At 43.4% G+C, this 21,848-nt stretch overlaps 1 protein-coding gene across 1 annotated transcript in view; it reads right to left on the reverse strand.

Annotated features, from left to right (window-relative positions):
- Window positions 1-8,753: 8,753 nt before the first annotated feature.
- The window catches only part of TNFSF8 (TNF superfamily member 8), a 28,442-nt gene continuing 15,347 nt past the window's right edge, over window positions 8,754-21,848 (reverse strand). The window contains exons 3-4 of the mRNA XM_077769923.1: window positions 14,211-14,282; window positions 8,754-12,591 (exon numbers count right to left, since the gene is read on the reverse strand). Of these exons, the coding sequence (XP_077626049.1) occupies window positions 12,197-12,591; window positions 14,211-14,282 (467 nt within the window). The 3' untranslated portion in view covers window positions 8,754-12,196. The remainder of the gene's footprint in view (window positions 12,592-14,210; window positions 14,283-21,848) is intronic.

Below are 21,848 nucleotides of genomic sequence, written 5' to 3' on the forward strand. Positions count from 1 at the left end.
AGCACAGGGCACAATTTGCATCTTTATGGACAAGAATGATTTGCATTACTATCAATTTTCTACAATATCAGGGTGGTAAAAAAATCTCAGAGACAATGAAAGCTTAAAATAATCTGAACTCATGGGCTAGTCAGTACTCTGTTTAAATTTCAGTCTTTCACAATTTTTCCCTATACCACATGTCTTCTCAAACAGAAAGCTATTTTTGCTAGTCCTATATTTAAAAGGAGCCTTGAGGGGCACCTGGGTGGCTCAGTGGGTTGAGCGTCGGACTTTGGCTCAGGTCATCTTGCAGTTCGTGAGTTCGAGCCATGCATCCGGCTCTGTGTTGACAGCTCAGAGCCTGGAGCAAGCTTAAAAATTCTGTCTCCCTCTTTCTCTACTGTCTCCTGATCCTGCTCTGCCTCTCTCTCTCAAAAATAAATACACATTTAAAAAATTAAAAGATGTAAAAGGAGCCTTGAGTTAATTATTTAAAAAAGATATATGCACATATAGCTCATGTAATGAGTATTTGGATAGAACATCTCCAGTTGGAAAGATATTGAACTAAAAGGGAAAAACTCACTATAGCAAGTTCTTTTAAAGGTGATTTTAGCTTCTATTCAAATCAATAAATATTTTGTAAGTATCTACCATGTGATTCAAAGAAGAAGAAGAAGAATGATAACTTGTCTTTTGGGCACTTACAATGTTCCACCATCCATGGTGTTGGGTTTGGCCCCATGTTGTGTAGGATCCCATGCCTGACAGTGTATTTCTGGAAGTCTAGGTAATTCAGTCTAGAAAATAGCTGTATATGGGGTTCCATAATTCGAAGATAATTTACTTAAGTTCCCTTTACTAATGTAAATGGAAGACCCTCAAGTTATCATCTTGTCTCTGCTTCCACACTCACCTGGGTAGCTGGTAAAAGAAAACTATACAAATCTATGGGGCTCCTGGTTGGCTCGGTTAGTTAACCAGCTGACTTCAGCTCAGGCTAAGATCTCATGGTTTGTGAGTTCGAGCCCCACATTGGGCTCTGTGTTGACAGCTTGGAGCCTGGAGCTGCTTCCGATTCTGTGTCTCCCTCTCTTGGTCCCTCACCCACTTGTGCTCTGTCTCTCTATCTCTTTCTCAAAACGAAATAAACATTAAAAAGTATTTTAAAAAGAAAACTATATAAATATAAAAACAAAAAATTGTCATGGAGCAGTACATTTTGAGTCCACATTTTAGAAAGAGACATTTCCATTAATAATCTTTTCATTATTATAAAGTAGCTCAACTTCTCACATCTCAAACCACTCTTATTTAAAACATGATCTTCACTTTTTTGTGTGTGTAACTAAAATGTCTATTAATGTGTTTTAAAAAAAACACAAAGAAAAACCTTTTTTGTCCTCAAAAGTTAATTTAAGCATCTGAGATCAGAAAGCTCCTGGCAGCTTTCATCAAGATTAAATACTACTAAGTACTACTATTAAATACTACTAAGTACTACTATTAAAAGCTACTCAGTACTACTATTAAATACTAACAAGTACTACTATGATGACTACTACTCCTACTCCTACTACTACAGGAACCCTGTTTCATATTCATCTATGTATTATGTACAACTAGACTGAATTGGATCGTTATAATGGTGTGCAGGAATTTCCTCCAGCTAAGGGGTCCAAGCTGTGATTTTAAAATTATTCTGTTTTTCATGGTTCTTCTGTCCCATTTCATTAGAAGTGATCCCTTGTCACTGTTTTGAGTAGACTTGAGTCTAAGACCTTCTTTTAGTTTGTCACTTCTTCATATTGTTAGAATAGATACTACCATGGTCAAAGCCCATGCATTTGTCCACAGAACCTCTTACTCGACTTACAGACATGGTCTCTATATGATTCCAATGCACTTCACATTCCCCTCTCATAGACAACATTGAGAAGTTTGGGTAAAGGCAGTCACCAAAGGGTTCTCTTTGTGGGTGAATTTATGATGTATGGTGTATAAGTGTGCATATCTGAACACATATGGAGCCATCAGTAATATATGGTAGAGTACACAAATATTTTCTTTAAAAATTTTTTTAAAAAGGTTTATTTTATTTTTTTTTTTTGAGAGAGAGAGAGAGCAGGGGAAGGGCAGAGAGAGAGGAAGATACAGAATTCGAAGCAGGTTGCAGGCTTCGTACTGCCAGAATAGAGCACGATATGGGGCTCAAACTCATGAACCGTGAGATCATGACCTGAGCCGAAGTTGGACACTTAACTGACTGAGCCACCCAGGTGCCCCACAAATAGTTTCTATGAAGTCTTTGTAGGTTATAGGGGCTGTCCTTCATTGTGGCACAATTACTTAATTTGTAGTCACCATAACACAAAAGCAGCCCATAGATTGTAAATAAACGAAAGGAGACAACTGTGTTCCAATAAAACTTTATTTACAAAAACATGCAGACACCCCAGAGGCTATAGTTTGCTGACCTCAAAATATAGTATAGTCTGGACAAGAAATTATAATGCCAGGGGAACCCAGCTCTGCCCTTACCGCCTGAGTGCACAGCTTAATTCTCTCATGTCTGTTGAAAGAATAATTTTTATAAGGTCTAAAATAGTATGCAGACATCTAAGATGGTATTCATTCAATCATTCATTTATTCCACAAATATATATCAAATGCCTACTGTGTGTCAAGAACTGTCCCAGAACAACAAGGTGTTAGTAGGTAAGGATGAGTCACATAGACTTTGGGAAGGGTATCAATGTCAGGCTGTTGGGTGATTGTCAGGTTGGGGTCATAAGGTAAGATGACAGCCTGGTGGGAGGGGGGGTTTCCCCTGAAGGGAATTGATGTTCATATAGTCACTCATTTTGGGAAGTGGTTAATTCTGGGCAGGAAATGAGTTGGCACTTTGGGTTGGGGTGGTCACACTTCTTTCACTCTCTGGGGCCAGGAAGAGCTGGGCCAAGATTCTAAGTCATGAAAAGGCCTAGGTAATTCTGGTTGTGGGGGAGTAAGACATTTCTTTGCTATGTAGAAGTAGGCATATTGGTGTCATCAAGTTCATGATTTCCCTCTTAGAGGGAGGGGCCTGTGTGAAGGCTCAGGGTTGTAGGGTCGCTGGCCTCAAAAAAGCAAGGTCCTTTCCAGAATCCAGAATAGAGTGTGAATGGTGTGGGATCAAACCAAAATAGTTTGGAAGCAAGAATTACTTTATTTTGTAGATACTGGCAGAAAGTGAACTATATTTAAATGTTGTTCTCGCAACCTAACAATTATATACTGCAGGATGGTAAGTAGTTAGATAGAAGTGGGGATGTCAAGGCAGAAATTGGATGCCTACCTTAGCCTGGGAATGGTTCTTGATAAATAAGGTTAGAGTTGAGATTTTATGAATGAGGTCAGATTAACCAAGCAGAGATATGAAGACAAGAACCATGTAGATAAAGGGATCAGCATGTGCAAAGTCAGGTGGCCCCAGAGGGAGGAGTGCAATGTTGTTAGGGATGTTGACTTTGGACTCAGACTGTGAGCATTTACACCCTGGCTTCTGAGCTACTTAGACGTCTGTATGCATTTCTCTGAGCCTCCATTTCTTCATCTGTAACGTGGGAATGGGAACCTTTATCTCATAAAACAGCACGAGAATGAAATAACAGTATCGAGGGCTCCAATAATGACGCCTGGAACTGGTAAAGAGGCACTCAGTCAGTGTTAGCGATGATATATACTTATGTGATATCAGGCTATTTAAGTAAACACACCCTAACTAATGAAAAAGGAGCATGAAAAGGTCAGATTCGGTTCAGGGCTGGTGTATGCAAGTAACTTTGGCAGTAGCAATGAAGCTTCCTTAAGCATTTTCTCACCTTTTCTTCATCTTGATGTGTCAATCCCATGATGGGTCATGGCCTTTCTTCCCTTGACTACTTGGGCCTCTGTTGCTGTGAGCAGCAGGCCAGCTGTTAAAATGGAACTAGTTGTGATAGTGGAAGGCAAAGTCAGAAAGGTCATGGCAGTTATGTTCTCTGGGCCCCCAGCAGTAGGAACAAAATGATGAGATATGTCAGCTGGTTTTCACTTGGAGCTTTCTGTTCGCGAGGCTGGATCAGACTGCAATGCAGCACGTTTTTGACTAGTTGAGCCGATACCCTCAACTGGTAATTCCCTGTCTCACTGCAAGGGAATCCACACATTTCTTGAGTGCTGACCTTGTGCTAGACACTGATCTAAGTGCTGGAAATTGGGGTAAATTTCTTGCTTCTAGATGCTCAATCCTAAGTGGGAAAAAACAAAAAAAGACACACAAACACCAACACTCCAGTATGTGAACAGTGTTGTCGTGAGGGAGACACAGGGAGGCGGCCCCCAAGGTTCCATCTCTCAAATATTCAGTAGGCTTATCCGGGCTAATTTTCCCTATAGTATGAAAGCACTCGTTGGGTGTTTGCCTCATGAACATCTCTGTTGGTCCAGTGGCTGGTTTTTCCAGATGCAGATGGAGACGGCTTCAGTGAGTTTCAGGGAACTATCATTGCTCTCATACTTGCCCTTGAGCTTTTTCCTGCTCCTCTCCCACAGTGAAACTCCTTTGCAGATACTGAATGTAATAAAAGACCTCACATTTGTACACTTTTCAAGCTTATTGTATGTTCTTCCCACAGCTTTGGAAAGGATTACGCTTCTTAGTTTACAGTTGAGGAAACATAGAGAGTGTCTGTGACTCACCAAGATCCTCATGTTAATCACTGCCAGAGCTAGGATTCACACTCAGGTTTCCAAACTGTCCATTCCCATGTGCCACCCCCACACTTGGTTCTCGCTTTCCTCCATCATAGGGAAAGTACATCCCCTACACTGGACTACGTCCCAAGCTTTCAACATATTGGTTACAATCCTGTCCCAGCTCTTGCCCAAGCTACCCAAGGGAAAGATCTGGACCAAAAGCAGTTTTTTTTTAAAACTCAGTGATAATTACAATTGAATACCATCATGGTGACTTAACATTGTTTTTGGTAGTGTCTAGACCCTCATATTTGCATAAACGGCAGAAGGGGAGGGAGGATGCATTTCCCAAAATCACCTGGGGGGAAACGGGGAAGAACAATGGATTCAGAGACCTCTTCTACACTTACCAGGGACAGTCATCTGAACGAACAGTCCTCAAACTGTTCGGTGTCCCTGAATGACAGTCTCATAGATTTTTATCAAAATGTTGGTTTTGTTTTAGTAGGTCTGGGTGGATGTGAGATTCTGTATTTTTTGCAAGCCCTCTGGTGTGGGTTCAGGGCACAATACAGATAGTTAGGATTTAAACCACTAACTCTCCAACTTAACTTAAAGATTGGGAGTTTAAAATAATCCTGATGCCTGAGTGGCAACCCCAGAGATTCTAATTTTATTGGCCTGGGCTGTGGGCTGGAGATCAGACATTAAAAAGTATTTTAATTGAGGGGTGCCTGGGTGTCTCGGTCAGTTAAGCCTCCGACTTTGGCCCAGGTCATGATCTCATGGTTTGTGGGTTCAAGCCCTGCAATGGGCTCTCTGCTGTCAGTTCAGAGCCTGCTTTGGCTCCTCTGGCCCCTTTCTCCTCTCCTACCCTGCTTGTACTCTCTCAAAAACAAATAAGCATTATATTTTTTTTGAAAAAAGTCTTTCAGTTAATTCTAAGCTGCACCAAAATTTGATTTATACTCTAGGGTGAGTATACCCACCTACAAAACGATTAGAACAGCATATAGCTATCTCATAGGGATAGGAAGGGAGATAGATTATACAGCAAATATACTACACCTAGTTCATAGAGAGGGTTCAATAAACCAAGTGAACATCTTGGGTTTTTTTGTTTGTTCGTTTTTTGTTTTTTTGCCTTCCAAATTCTCAGATGGCACAGATGAGTTCTGGCATTTGGACACTTCCCCTTTCTTTAATAGCTCTCTTCCGTCTCTTGAGTGCTGAGAAACATTCAGGAGAAAAAGTGGCTTTCAATTCACATTTCCATACTTTTTAAAGAACTTTTAGTCCTTTTTTTCTCTTTTGGATGGCTTGTTTGCTAACTTTCCCCTAGAATATGGCCTGTGTTTAAAGAGATTTTCTTTGATTATTCATTTAAGAAATAGTCATTGAATGGCTGTTATATCCTAGGGGCTGTGCTGGGCTGTGAGGACCCAGTGCTTGAATAAGATTGATAGGATCTGTCTTCCAGGGACTTAGATGCTGGAGAGGAAATATAGAGAGAGAGCCAGGGTAAAGAGCATCATGCACATAAGGACAGGACAAATAGGGAAGAAGACAGCAGGGACTTAGGTGAGGCCAGAAGAGCCAGGAAGACTTCTCTAAGGAGATCGGAACAATGATGGGAGTTAGCCAGGCAAAGAGAGCAAAGTGAATATTCCCCAGGCTGAAGGAAGAACACTTGCAAACACCTGGTGGCAAGGCTGAGCATGGAAGGTTTGAAGAACTGGAAGAAGTTCGGTGTGATTTGTATCAAGCACAAGGTGGGAGATGGCATGAAGTGAGAGAGGAAAGAAAGATCTCGATGGGGATGGAGCTGGTTTAGGGAACTTAGGTTTTAGGAAGGCTGGGTCCATAGTGGTTGGAAAATGGAATGTTGGAGCGGGGGACATTCACACAAGAGGGCTTGAATTCCAGCTCTACAATCTAGTGGCCATGCTACCTGATGTCTCAGAGTCTCAATGTCACTGTGTGCGATGTGGGGATAAAAATACCTGCCTCACAAGGCTGTTTGGGGGATTCAATGAGTGTGTTTGTGAAAAATGCAGAACATGGAAGAGCTTGATCATCATTATTATTGGTCATTATTACTCAGCCCCCGGAATGATGGTGCTCTCTATCTAGAGATGGGATTTGTAAGAGGGAAGACAGGAGCCAGGATGTGAGTTAGGAGGTGACAAGGGTAATCCAGGTGCAATGGTTCTGGCAGGGACAAGAGAGCTTAATGAACTGGACAGGTGTTGATTGGATGGATAATAGGAAAGGAGGGTCATGACAGACTCAGATTGTCCTTGAGATTTAGGACATAGGAACAGTGACAAGTTTGGGTATTGTGAAGTCAGCTTTCCATGTTGAGACTGTATCCATCAGGGATCATTTGCAGAGAATAGACGACACTCCAGCTTGCTTAGCCGGAAGGTATTTATCACGGAGTGTCAAGTGGCTTACAGACTCGCCGAGAGGGCTGAAGACCCAGAATCTAGGTGGAACTTTCGGGAGCAACCTCGAATGCCTCCCCACAGAACAGGGCTGCTAGGGTGGCTGCTGCCTCTTCAACAACCTTACAGTCAGGAAGGTACCCTTCTAGAGCCACAACACCACTGTTTCAAACAGGAAACCACCATAATCAGGAAGCAGCTACTGCTGCCAGATCTAGAACCACCACTAATCTGCACCAGAACACGTCAGCAGAATGGATGCTCCCGTCCCTGTGCTCAGACTCACTGCACCCACCCATCTCACATATGAATACTGCAGCCTCTGCAAATGCCACCTGCAGAAAACCCAACACGTCTGCTTGCTAGCAGAGTGGACCACATTCTAAAATCTTGTCCATCTTGGACTTACACTCTTCTAGAACTCAAGCTGCAATAGAATTAGCAAAGTATACTTTGAGCCTTCCAACTTGTGGAGCAAGGAAAGTCATGCTAGAATAATATTTGCAGACTGTGGGTTGTGACTCATGACAGCATGATCGAATCTATTCAGGTGGTCACAACAGGAATTTTTTTTTTCTTAGTCATGAGTAGCTAGGGTCAGTATTGCTTAATGTATCCTTGGTCTTAGGGTTGTGTGTGTGTGTAATTATCTTTGTTTGTAAAGGAGAGCATTTCGTCTCTTGAGTCATGGGAAACACACTTGAAAGTCACTATATTAGATGTGGAGTGCCAATCTTCCATTGCAAGGTCTCAGAAAGAACTAATAGGTAGAGAGCCCAGTGGCTACTGAATATGTGGGGTTGAATTTTAGGAGCAAATCAAAGCTGGAGATATAAGTTAGGCAGTCATTGGCAAGAAGCTGCCATTGAAACCAGGGGGAGTTGATTAAGCCATGCAGGGAGACAGCATGGAGGGTGAAGAGAAAAGAGATCTGGAAGAGACCCCAAGGAATACAGACATTTGGTCTTGGGGGAGAATTTTCCTCCAGGTGTTGTTGCACTCATCCTTCATACCTTGTGGTATTTTTTATTTACTCTCTAGAGAGAAGACTGGATCCAGGGCAGCCCCAGAGCGCCTTGTGAAGGTATGTTTCAAACCCCATGTTAATTGGGGTTGATTCTGTAGCAGTCTGGCAGAGCCACGGCTCATCCCATGCAGGGACATAACCCAGCACCTGGCATGGGGTCCTAGCGCCACACCACGCTGGTGCTCAGGAGCTGTGTGTGGAATGGATGTGCAGAGCACAGAAGTTCTAGGAAAGATGGAGAGAGCTTTTTAGATTCCAAAGCTCCAGCTCACAAGCTGTGACCATAGACGGGTCTAACCTCATTAGCCAAGGTTGACTCACTAGTGTCAAGATACTATTTATAATTTTTGCTGTATAGAAAAATAGCAGTAAGGACTGGGGGCTGTTCAAGGAAATATGTTCATTGTAGCAATATCAAGAAGCAAGTTAAATGTTCATTCATAGGAGCACAGGGCATCTGGCATAGTCAAACAATGAAATCCGATAAAACAGTTGAACAGGTGAGCCAGATCCACATGTGTCATTCTGTATCAATCTGAAAACATCAACACTACATGAAAAATTTCAAGTCACATATGTGATATGAAGCATGATATCATTTATTGAAATTTTTAAAGCCACAGAAAATTGTACTATATATACTTATGGGAAAACAACTGTAAAATTATGTAAGTGAAGGGGCACACAACTTCAGGGCAGAAGCTCTCTAAGGAGAGGCTACAAGGAAAAGGATGGGGGAGTGAGAGTGCTCTATCTGCAGTATTTTCTTTTTACAAAGAAGCAGAAGCAAACATGGCAAAATATTAATAGTTATTAAATAAGCAAGGAGGCACTGGGAGAAATTATTTTCTGTTCTTTTCATAATTAAAAATAAATAGAAGTGTATACACATTTTGCAATGCCCAGAGCAAGAATCAAGCTTCCTCCTCTGACAATAGGTTAAGCAGATAATCTGTAAAATAACTACTAGAGCAAAGCAGGTGCACACACACACACACACACACACACACACATACATGCATATAAAACACACATGTATATGACACGTATATATGTATATATATGTACACACACATATACATACACACATGCATAGCTTCAAATTAAAACAGTAAGCTTTTAATTTTTAAATTATTTCTTCCAGTTTCTGGGAGATTATACTTTTCTATATGAGACCTTGACCTTTTTCTGTGATTTGATCATGTACTGAATCTATAGACTATCTGTGTCTCACATTTGAATGATGGGTCTGGAGGATCCAAGTGGTGCAAAGAAGAACAGAGGAAGCCCTGAATGCTGGGGACCACCCTGGTGCAGGGCCAGAAACATGTGACCTGAGGAATTACAGAAAGGCTACAGGACAAAGCATATCAAGGGTGGTAGGAAATAATGGACAGGGGAGTCAGGAGGCTGGGCTCAGCTGTTAGCTCTGATCTCAGCTCTGCTACTAACCACACGTGAGGACTTGTAAGTCTCTGCCCTCTATTGGGCTTGCATTCTAACACTGGCTTAGCTTGTCACTCAGGATTTTTCCAGGGACCACAGGGACTGACTTATCAATCCTCTTAACTAAGGGCTTTGTCCCCCAGTGCCAGAATAATCAGCGGTATTCCAGGGATTCTGGAAGGCTCTCCTGTATGGTAAATTCTGCCTAATTTCCCTCAGTATTTCCTCCCTCTACAGACTATTCCTATCATCCCTCCTGGGGCTGCTGTGCTCTCCTCTGGGCCAAACTTTGTGTGACTGGAGAATTCTAAGAGGGAACTGGGGTAAGTTGAGGAGGCATCAGTGGGTGGTAGACTGGGTGAAGAAAAAGTTACCAAATGTGGAGAAAGAAAGTCTTATAAATTCCTCAAGGGTAGGAACACATTTAGTCTACACTGATTGTTTCTTACCAACTCACATATCTCTCTTCTATACAAGTTCTGCATGTATGCTATGTGTATGTGTGTGTGTGTGTGTGTGTGTGTGTGTATGTGTATGTATGTGTGAGCTCCAGTTTGGTTTTGCCCAAGGGGGCATATGTTTTGGTTAGCCTGGATTCCTAGTTAGAAAAATTATTTGTTTTACTTGCATAGATGCTACCACATTCCCAGGGGCTGGTTAACCTTCAGGGAGTAAGAGAATCTGGGTTTAAACTTTCCAGATTATCCACTCCGTATTATTTTCAGTGGAGTTACTAATGATTACTTTGTCTTGCTACAGAACTGCTTTAAATGCTGCGTCCCCTGTGTCTTCAGCTGTTGGCTTTCAAAGCATTGCTTGACAGAGACTGAGAGTAGGAGCCACTCTCAGTGTAAAAGTCAGGTGTTTCTGCTCAGAGAAGGAATGGGATCTTTCTGAACTTTGAGTATGAGATGGTAGAAGATTTGGTTAGTTTATACAGCATATATTGGAGATACCTTTTCAAGAATGCATGAGTTGGCTTAAGCAAGGTTCATTTGTCCTTCTGAGTTAGGTTATAACTCAAATGCCACATACTCCCTTACTTTCTAGTTTTGGGTCCTCAAAATCTGTCTCTGTTTACTACATACTTGGCTTGCTGTATTCAACACTTCTTCTAATGCCTGCTCCTCCCAACGAATCTACTCATAGAAAGTGTTATGAGAAATGTAGACTTTACTGAATATTTCATAGAGGAGGCCTAGGAGGAGGCTGACAGTAAGCATGCGGCTCAGCAAATGACTTACATTTTTCCCTAGCTGTTTTGTTTTCCCAAGTCCTTCTCATCCATACCAACACTACTGAGTCTTTTTTTTTCCTTTTCTTCTTTTAAATTTTTCCTAGTCTTTCTCTGACAAACATGCCCGACTTCCAACATTTTTCTTTTCCCTCCTCCTTTTTAGAGAAAAATGCAAATTTTGCTCCAGTCTTTTGCATGGCAGTTAAGGGTCCCTTTTTTCTTCTGAAGCATCAGCTCTGGGGATTTATACTTCAAGCTGAATAGTCCTTCTTTCAAACAGATAAGGTGCTCCTTCGGAAATGATGGATGGATGTAAAGGTAGGTTGACATAGCTAGAGAAATCTCATGGTTGCCCAACTCAGGAGAGGAGGTTGCCATTGTTCAGAAGGCCTTCTCATCATTTACAGGGACATCATCATTTATCAACAACACTTTGGGGCCTTAATAACCCTCCACAGAAATGGTTCCCTGAGAGAGATCATGTGAGAAATGGCGGCAGCATTGCCTGACCAAATGGCTGCATCACCATGACCACTGCCCACTGTTGGAGTGTTTGCAGAATGCACAGCCCTTCCCAAAAAGACACAAAAGCTGTCTGTTGTTGGGTTATTGTCAATCTTAACTTGAATGGAGTCAAGCCTAGTCAGGTAGTTTTCCAAATACCAGGAGGCCTCTTAGATTCAGGATGATCAGTTGGGCAACCCTTTCTTTTATACATTTTAGATCTCACTGCTCACATCATCTGGCAAGGTACTCTGAGACTTGTCCCCAAATTCTGACAGTGCTGAGGTGACATGAAGCCAGATACTTCTAGTATCATTGGATTTAGACTGGTGTGAGGGCCTTTCCTTTGATTGCAGGACTTCTAGAACACTGCCTGGGATCTTAGGTCACAGGTCTGGGGTGAGAGATCCTGGTCTTCTGAGATGGCAGAGATTTTGGAGAAATTCAAATCCAGCCCCTTCACTTTTGAGACATGGATCCAGAGTTCCAGGGAGGGGAAAGGAATAGCTCCAGGTTATACAGTGAGTTAGTGGTTGGGCCAGGGCATAAATCCAACCCTTCTGACACCTATGTGGGACTTTTCCCACCACACTCACTGCCTTGCTTCCCTGCCTTCTATTTGAAAGATACCTCATTCAAAATTGTTCTTTTTTTTTTTTTTTTAAACCCTGGAGCTGTATCTTTCCAAGAGACAAGAAGGAGAAGCATGTTATTTAATACCCTTTGTGGTTTTAGTCTTGGTCTAGAGTTTTCTTTTTGCCCAAGTGTTTGATGGATAAAATACTGTATGGTAGAGAGTGGCTTTCTTCCTGAAGGCCAGGAGAAGTGGTTCATTCAGTCTAAACTACTGTATAAGAAGATGGACAACACATTCTCAAGAGGAAAGGTGTTTGTATCCACATACTGGAATTTATCCACTTTGACTGATATGGTGGTATTGACCTGGAGGTGCTCCAGCAAGAATTGTGAGAGATTTTGGTATATATTTTTGGTTTGCACTCCAGACTCACACACTGTCACCAGCGTCTGCTTTTTGACATCTTTGTTGATGAGAAGCTCCAACTTCAGGTCAACAGAATGTTCTGGGCATTTCACGAGAAACTGCAGCTGGCAAATGATGAAGTACCAACCTGGGAACTGGATTACCAGATTCCCATCCTGATAGCTGACTCCACGGACAATGCCATCTTTGTTCCAAGACAACTCGGATTTGTTTAAATGCTTTGACACTATAAAGAGAAGGACAAGAAGACAGGGTTATTGGGCATATTTCAGGGGCAGATTGGAAAATGTGAAGTTTTTATTCAAGGTTTCCCATTCCAGACTCGTGTTTTCTATTATACTGCCTGCTGTTCCAACCATCTGGAATGTCTTCCATGTTTCTCATTCTAGGTACTGCTTAACATTCAAGGGATGTTCTATGCTTAAAGCTGAAGGGTCAGAACACACATGGGCAATGGACTGCTACCTCTTATAGAAGCGTTTTCCACTTAATTAATATTTTATTTTATTATTATTATAATTATTATATTTCCCTCTTGAGACTGTGAGCTCCTATGCTGTACTCCCCACAAGTCCTGGACCAATCAATCAATGAATGCTTCATCAATAAGGGAGTACTATTTGGTAGGCACTGCATAAAGTATCTGAGATATGATAGTTTGTTTCAGTTCGTAACCAATTCAGGCATCGAGATTTCCAGGAGAATTTCAGTCTGTTGATTTTCATATTAAAATGTGTCTTTAACAACTCATTGTCTGAATTTTTTAATGTCTTCCTCTCTTTAAAAGGGCAGCCAAACATAACTGTATAGATCACGCAAGCGTACATTAAGGAGCTCTTCCCAGCGGGGATTTATAGAAAAGCTGATGATGTGGCAGACATGTTCGTGTGGAAAGCCAAGTCTCTCTGAGTCCTAACAAGTGAAAATCAGCACTGATTAGTCAGGGTGCCTTTGGGAACTGGAAAGCTGGCATTTGTTTTAATTGCCTTCCCTTTAAACCTCGTTGCGATTCAGTTGAAGAGTGAGAACTAATCTAACTGCAAAATTGAATTTTTAAAACAGGCAGAATGGCTATTCAGAGAATCTTGGCCATCCTCTCCGTATCTCGGCTTTCCCCATGTAAGTGCCTTGTATTATTTCCTTTATAAGGGGCCTCTTACCTGATGCATGCTGCAAGATGCAAATAGGCTATGTGCCAGCATGTTCATTAAGCTGTCAATCTGGGGACAAGGCAATTTTGTGGCTCCCTTGTGAATAACTCGACAGAGGCAGAGACTAAAAGCCTGCTTCTCTTTCATGAGGAAAAAGTACTGTACACTTGGCCCAAAACTTGTAGGTGGCTGAATAGAGAGGGAGCGTGGGGGTGAGGCACAAATGCCTTCGGAGGCCAAGTTAGTAATGGAAAATGGGAAGGAGACTGAGAAAGGAGGAGTCTTGTGGCTTTCTCCCCTTTTCCCCCAAGGCCTTTTTTAAACACTTTTTTAAAGTACACTTATTTATTTTGAGAGAGAGAGAGAGAGAAGGGGAAGGGCAGATAGGGAGGGAGAGAGAGAATCCCAGGCAGGCTCCGTGCTGTCAGTGCATTGAGTCTGATGTGGGGCTCGATCTCAGATCATGACTTGAGTGGAGGCTAAGAGTCAGATGCTCAGCTGACTGAGCCATCCAGGTCCCCCTCCCCCTAAGGCCTTCAAAATCAAATTATAAAAAATAGCATGCAGGCTAGAGACTACATTTGCACGTCAGCTTTAGCCATGGGCTTCTCCTTTGACCTCTGGCTTAGAGGTTTCAGAAAGGCCACAGGAAGTTGCCCTCAAGTGGCTGGAGTTCCTGGATTCAGTTACTGACCTTGGAGGTAGGCCCACGACTTCTCAAATGGAGCCTTTTCCAGTATACATGAGATGTCCCCTGAGCAATTTCCTAAAAATAAGGAGATCACACATTAAATGTCTTTCTCTACTTTGGAGACATCAGATCTTTTTTCATAACCCTTTGATGGAGACACTTAGTATTCTGTTTCCATTTGGGGGGCTAAAAGGATACCTGTTTATTTCTCATTTTGCCATCAGGTTCCATAAGATCCTTTTCAGTTGATTCCTTCCACTTGGACATTTACCAAAGACTGGAAATTGAGGGAAGAAAACTAATAAGACCCGAGTTCCCCTATGTGCCAGGTGCCATTCCTGTCAGTTTACATACTTCAATTCATGTTGCAGCAACTATATGAGAGTGGTATTATTAAGTCCCTTTTACAGATAGAAAAAAGTCTAGGGAGCAGACAGATTAAGTACATTGTCCCATGTCCCTCGGCCAAGCAGGGATGGTCAGAACGATAATACTGATAGTAATTACTGCTATCCTTCTTTTGAGAATGCAACAGATACTGGTCTGTGTACTCTTATATATTCTGTTGGTGTAATTCTCAGAATAACTCTGTAAGGCTGATCCTGACACCTAGACATAGTCAATGATACAAGGTCAAGGAGGTTAGTGATAACATTGAGATTCATCCCCATGTCTGATTCCAGAGGCCAGGTTTCCTCCTCAACATCATTTGCTGGACAGTGGCGATAAACACAGTCTTGTGCTCAATTTTAAGAGGATATAGAATTAAAGAGATCTAAGTAGAAAGCCTGCTATCTGGAGCTCCCTTGGCAGGGGAAAATGACAGTGTTTATGTCATTATGGTATTTAAGAAATAAAAATATTTTTAATATATTCACTGGTGAGGCTGGCTTAGCAGCTTCTTATTATAGAAACTATTATATATGCAAAGAACCAAGTTATACATTTCCTGCAATGACTCATGAATTCAACTTACTCTGTGTAAATTCCTTCTTGTCTTTGGATCTTGGTTTCGTATCTTATTATAAAACTGGGAGATCTAAGACCTGACACTGACATCTTTTTGATGGAGTCCCCAGAGTGACCAATTCATTCTGTCCATCAGATACTAGATAGCCATGGGCCTGTTCAGTTGAAGTAGCCCGTACCCTGATGTGTTTTCTCCCTGGATCTCTGATTGGCATCTGTGGGGCTTACAATCTTCCAGGTTTCCCTCTCTGCCCCAGGCTTAAGGAAATCCCTTCTGGCCTTCCTCATGTCCCCATGGAGCCTTGGAAAAGTTGAAAGTTAAGTGAAGAGGTCCCTCTGCTGTCTGTACAAGCTCACTGCCAGCAGCAACCCCACATAACACCTCCCTCCCCCCAGAAAAGCAAGGGATGGTTTTCATCCTTGTCTGCCATTAACCCATAAAGATGCTCTGGCCCAAAGTTCTCCTTGGTGATGAGGGCTGGTGGGCCAGCTGCCATTCGTTTGATCCCATCTCTTACCTGGTGTTCTGGTCCTGCCTGTTTCCGCCACAGCCCACACTCTTGAGGTGTTAGAATCAGAATGACAGCATGAGGCCTGCTTATTTTCTAATGAACTGTGAGTGCGTTAAGAGAGTCTCTCTGGCCAGTCTCCCCTTCTTGGGCATGTGGAACATCAAGTCGGAAAAAATTTCGGCCAGGCATACCTGCCTGGGTCTCTTCTCTGCTCAAAGTCCCTTTCTGACTTTACTGTGCCTGCAGGATCGGGGCCAAGACCCTCCACGGGGTGTTCCTGGTTCCTAGCATTCTGTCCCTACTGCATTTTCAAGTGTCATGCCCCACCTTCCCTCCTTCCCTCAGACTCTTGATCCCGATGGCAGTAGCAGTGTGGACAAAAACAATAGCTAGTACAAGATGAGTGATGGCGATCTTCCAGGTACTCTGCTAAGTGTGTTACATTCCGTCTCTCACTTCTGCGACCACCCCATGAGAAAGGTACTACAATGATTTCTGTCTTGCATATAAGGAAGCCAAGGCCTTAAAAGGTTAATGACTTGTTCACATTTGCATAGCTAGTCAGTGGTGGAGTGAGATTCAGACCTAGGCTATCTGACTCTAACTCCCGGGTAGATTGCTGGCCACCGTACTGGTTAATTTGCCTCTTCCCCTGGAATCTCCCTTCACCAGGGGTTACTCCTTATTTAATGCATAGCCTGGAAATCATCTCTGACCTTCCCTCTGTTTGCCTATTTGCCTCCTCCATTAGACTGTGAACCCTCAGGGCAGAGACCACTATTTATATATCCCCAGTGCTCTCCCCTGAAGATGCTCTTTAAATGTTTGTTGAATTGAATCACCTAGTCTGTCCCTCTTACTTCCCTCCGTGGATGTCAGGCGAGTTCTGGCAGGAGTGAGGTGAATGGGGATGCTTGGCTTGCTTTCCCTTTGGGGCTGGAATGACATTTAGCCTCATTCTCCCATAGTTCTTCAGTTGAGCTGAGATTAAATGGGAGGATAAGACTCATGCCCTGGACTGAGGCCAACACACATTGCGAGAATCAGAATTACAAGAACAGGCTCTGCTCATTGGTCGGAGGCCCCCTCACATCATGTCACTTGTGGTGGCATCTTAGTCAAGGAACCTTCTGTAAACAGGTGGCTGGAGAAGTACAACCCTGGGCTGGCCTCTCACACATGCACGTTCTGTTTTTCCTTTCCCCTTCAATCTTTGTGTGTTTGGTTGGTTGACCTCAGCTCTAATTCTGAGAAACCCAAGGATGGAAAAAAAAAACAACACACCTCATTCTGAAGCATTTGCATTTCCTGAAGTCAAAAGGCCAGGTGTGTTTTAGTTTTTCTTTAAGAATCTTTTAGATGGCTTCAAACAAAAGGAAAAACACAGGCAATCCTCTTCAAGATTGGCATTGCTGGAGCCACCTGAAGTAAGGGGGAATGGGGAACAGGACAGTGGGGGAGCTGTTGGAGAAAGGGGGTGGTTGAATGGGGAGAGGAGCCCAGAGGAAGGCGGTTGTTGGCCTTTCACATCTGACGGGCTGTCAGCAGGAAGGCCGTACAGCCTGCTCTGTGGGGCCCAAACACTACGGCTCCACGTGGAAGTTACAAGAGATGATGTATTCGGCTAATAACAAACACTGCCCTTGTCGCTATTTCTCCAATGAGAAAGGGGAAGATAAGAAATGGGAAGACCGTCTCCAAAGACACACACATCACACTGTAAGTCACAGGGCTGGCAGCTCAAATATTTGACCAGCGAGTGCTATCCGAAAACACGTTGGGCTGATTTGAGGGTCACGAGGCTCTTGTCAAGAGCCAGATGGACATTTCATGGGTCACCAGCCGTGTGTCACCCTGTGAGTCCCAGATATGACTTTCTGTTTTGCTTATGAAGATAAGAAGGAGTGACTTGTAAATAGGTGGTGCTACCTGTAGTGGGAATCCTGTGATATCCCTGGAATTTTGAATGCTGGGAGCACAGGGAACAGAACACACCACTGTTTCATTTATTTCCCAGATGAATGTGATGCCTAGAGGGGTTTTGTGTGTGACAAACTGACCACCTAGACAGAACTAGGGATACACAGATGTTGCTTAAGGTGGTTGAAAGGATCATGTTCTAGAAATCAGAATAATGGCAGCCTGAATACTGTCCACCCCCCACCTCCCGACCCCCACCCCCCCGCTGCTGAGAGCTCAAAATGTTAGACTAGAAAGAGCCATTTGATGCCAACTTAACCAAGACCCTAGTTCTGTGATGGGGGACATTGAACCCAAAGGAACTGAGGGTCTGGCCCAAGAAGTGACCATAGATTAGTGGCAGAGCTGGGTCCAGAGCACACATCTCCTTACTCTTAATCTAGGGCTATGTCTTCTGTTTATATGTCTTTCCATGGAGGGGTGAGGGTTAAATGTAGGAAGAAGTGGGTTTGCAGCCACCGTACACACTGGACTAAAAACTGACAAAACATCTAGAGGTATTGGGAGAAGAGCACTGATGAGTTCCCTTTTGCAGAGGAGTGCCAGAAGGTGCCTTCAGGCCCATGTGTCGAACTCTGCCAAATCCTAAGTCAAAAGCCTTGATGGGGCTTCTATCAAGATGTAATAATGCCCAAGGTAGCAAAAGAAACCACGCCAACCATTCTAGCCAGATGGTACATGGTCAGAGTGCCAGGCACCTTCCAGGTGGATGTTAGGCAGACAGAGACACAGTGCATCTCAGAAAGAGCACCTGGGCTCTGGTCAAGGCATTTAACTGTCACCTTCCCTTACTGACCCTCAATTACTGCATCTGTAAAATCAGATGATAACAATCAACCCCAAGGAATGGTTGTTGCAAAGATGCAATGGATGTCAAGTGGCCAGTGCAGCATGTGGCTTAGAGGAGACACTCAGGACATGGTAGTCCCTTCCTCCCCTACTCCCTTTTCCGGTTATAGAAGATGGCTTAGCCATGCTGCTTAGCAGAGTGAGCTGGCTGATGAAATGCTCATTAAAGCAAAGCTCATGGCATTAGCTGATGGATTGAAGTTTCTCAACTATGTGCATAAATGTTTGAGGCCATCTGACGCTTCCAGAAAAGTGTGTAGAATGCTCCTTCCATCTGTTGGAAATATTTTAAGCCTTCCAAGAAGGAGAGGCATTATCTCAATGACTGCATCTACCAGGTCCTGGTAGGCCCTCCATCTGGCGGAATATCCCAGAGAGTCCCAACAGTGACATCTAGGGGAGAGTCTCTCCATTATCAGTACAATTTGGAATCAAAGTGAATCCTTAACCTAAGGGTCATTTCAACTGGCTTCAGCTTGACCATTTCCTTGATGCCACAAAGCCAACTAGTGGAAAAGGTCCAAGATGGGTTATTTGTTAAACAGAGAACAAACAGGTGACAATGGATTTACAATAGCATTTGGAGAACACTTATCCCGGCCTGGCATGCTTGGTGTTAAGCCCGTAAAAAGTGACCAGTAGATACAAATCGAGATCAAACTGGAATTCATTTGAATTTCTTGACAGTTTTTTAGAATTTTGGTGTCTTTTTAATCCCATTGCAGTATGTAAGGTAAACCTATCTGACTGTCTGTGTGGGCTTCCTGGAACTCACTTAATTTAAATGCAGGTGAAATTGATGTTATTGGGGTGTATTTGAATAAGCATCTTTAAAGTCTATAATTTAAAAGGCAAGGTGAGGGGTGCTTGGGTGGCTCAGTCAGCTGAGCCTCTGACTTCAGCTCAGGTTATGATCCCACAGTCTGTGGGTTCGAGACCTGTATGAGGCTACGTGCTGACAGCTCAGAGTGTGGAGCCTGCTTCAGATTCTGTGTCTCTTTTTGCTCTCTGCCCCTCCCTTGTTCATGCTCTGTCTGTCTCTCTCTCTTAAAAATAAACATTATAAAACAATTTTTTAATGGCAAGGTGAATCTGAAGTTACGTGGTGAACTTTGCTAACATTTCAAATAACTTTAAAAACATCTCCTAGCTATTTAGAAGTAGGACAGCACACTTGGGAAGTTAGGCTTAGGATTAAAGAGGCTTGGGGCGCCTGGGTGGCTTAGTCGGTTAAGCGTCCGACTTTTGCTTAGGTCATGATCTCGCAGTTCGTGGGTTCAAGCCCCACGTCGGGTTCTGTGCTGACAGCCAGCTCAGAGCCTGGAGCCTGTTTGAGTCTGTGACTCCCTCTCTCTCTGACCCTCCCCTGCTCACGCTGTCTCTCTCTCTCTCTCCTAGAAATAAATAAAACACTTAAAAAAATTTTTTAAAAAAAGGCTTAAAGAGGCTTGAGTTCAAATTCTACCTTGGCTACTTTATTAAGTTATGTGGCTTTGCATAAGTCACTCAGCCTCCTTGAATTCTCCTCAAAGCAAGGATAATTACAATCTTCCTTTAAGAATTGCTGGAAGGTCAGATGAGATAATGTATAGCCATGAGCTTGGCGTCCACCATTCAAAGGATGCTAGGTGATGATTGGCTCCTGTTCCCTAGTCCAGGGCTCGCACTGCTGGGCTTGTAGAAGTTCAAGCCAACACAGGTGGCATCCAGAGAGTTTGGATAGAATATATCACCCAAGTCCTGCTGTCCCTCTCTCCTTCCTTACTTCCCTCTATTCCTCTTTCCTTTCCTTTACCTCTTTTTCTTTCCTTTTTTCCTTCCCCAAAGTATTGGAAAGATGAGGATTTCCTCTAGATTTAGAGGCTTGTAATTTGTATGTGCTAAATTCAAGTATAAATTTTAATGTTTCTTAATGATGTGAATAGTTTTCCCTCTTCTCTCCTCTTGTCTCTCCTCCTCTCCCCCCTACCCACCCTTATCTCCTCTCTCCTCCCCCTCCCTTTTCTTTGTGGGGCGGGGGGGGGGTAGAGATTATATATAAGTGGCTTTAGCACTCTGATTGCCTCTGTAGGATCCTACTCCACTTTATTCTGAGTGGCTCATTTTCTAGTTTATTCCTTGTAGAGAGATTCCCGATTCCCGTTAGCTCTGCCTTAAGAAAAAGACAGTGTTAAGAGTGGGTTTTGTGTGTGTTTAAAGTAAATGGAGAAGCAAATAGGCTCTTTGAGGACTATGACTATCTGAAAAGCAATTTGCTCCCTGAGCAGAAGTACCCCCTCTTGCTGTGAGAAGTTAAAAAAAACAAAGCAAAACAAAAAGGTACACCACAAGTGCTGAATTGAGCAACTGAGAACCAGATCAATCTATTTGATGGAAGTGAGCTCTCTGCTGTTTTCAGCCTTTCTGGGGGATGGGAGAGGCTGCTGCTTCTCTACCTGCCTCTTTTGCTGCTGGTGCAGCGTCCGGGTGTGGCTGTGACCACCTGGATCATAGATAGCCATATGGCATCAGGGACAGCTGGGGGTGGGGGTGGGGGATGGGTGAGTAGCCAGCCTCAGTGGTTTGGTTTCATTGCCTCCAATGGGAGGCTTTTATTGTCTCTTTGCGGGTGGGTTCACGAGGTACAGTTAAAAAGCCAAACCTGCTTGATCCTTTTTAATGCCCACATTTTCTCTTTAGCAAAGGGAATGGGGAGGAAGGTAGTGTGCCAAGCCATGTAAAACTCGTAAATTGTTAGGATGGTGAAATCGTCAATTTGTCTAATTCCAGGAATGTCACACTCAAAGCAAAATCCATGCCAGGGTCAGGTCATCTGGCTCTCTCCCCTCATTCCTGATATTTTAGACAACAGGAAACTCCAGCTCCCTGGAGGGAAAGTGTGTTGCTTCAAGTCCTGGGACAGGAATGTGCATATTCCAAAGTGCACCCCCCTTCTCTGTCTTTGCCCCATCTCCAGCTGGGGGCGGGATTCAGGAGATGGTATTCGGATGAGGGTGGGGAAGGCACTAAAGGGGCTGTCTGGACCCACATATGGTATATCCACTGTTTCCCCTTCCTCAGGGCCACTAGGAATCTCTGGATATGAGGGGCCCCCATGACACTCACAGGAAAGGCCAACTTCTTCTAAGTAGAGGGTTAGTTAGAACCCTAACTCTAACTAGTTAGGGCCTCATATCACTTCAGCTGCAAAGCTAGGGGTTCAATTTGGCTTCTAGATTCCCTGCCATGGGCTCTTTTAGCTCCCCACAGCTCCAGAGCCCCATAACAAGAAAACAAACAGCTGTGGGAACAGGTGATGAGGAAGCCATCGTGTTGGAAGGGAGCTCAGCCT

The sequence above is a fragment of the Crocuta crocuta genome, unplaced genomic scaffold (assembly GCF_008692635.1).
Source record: "Crocuta crocuta isolate KB4526 unplaced genomic scaffold, BGI_CrCroc_1.0 scaffold95, whole genome shotgun sequence".
Classification (NCBI taxonomy): Eukaryota; Metazoa; Chordata; class Mammalia; order Carnivora; family Hyaenidae; genus Crocuta; species Crocuta crocuta.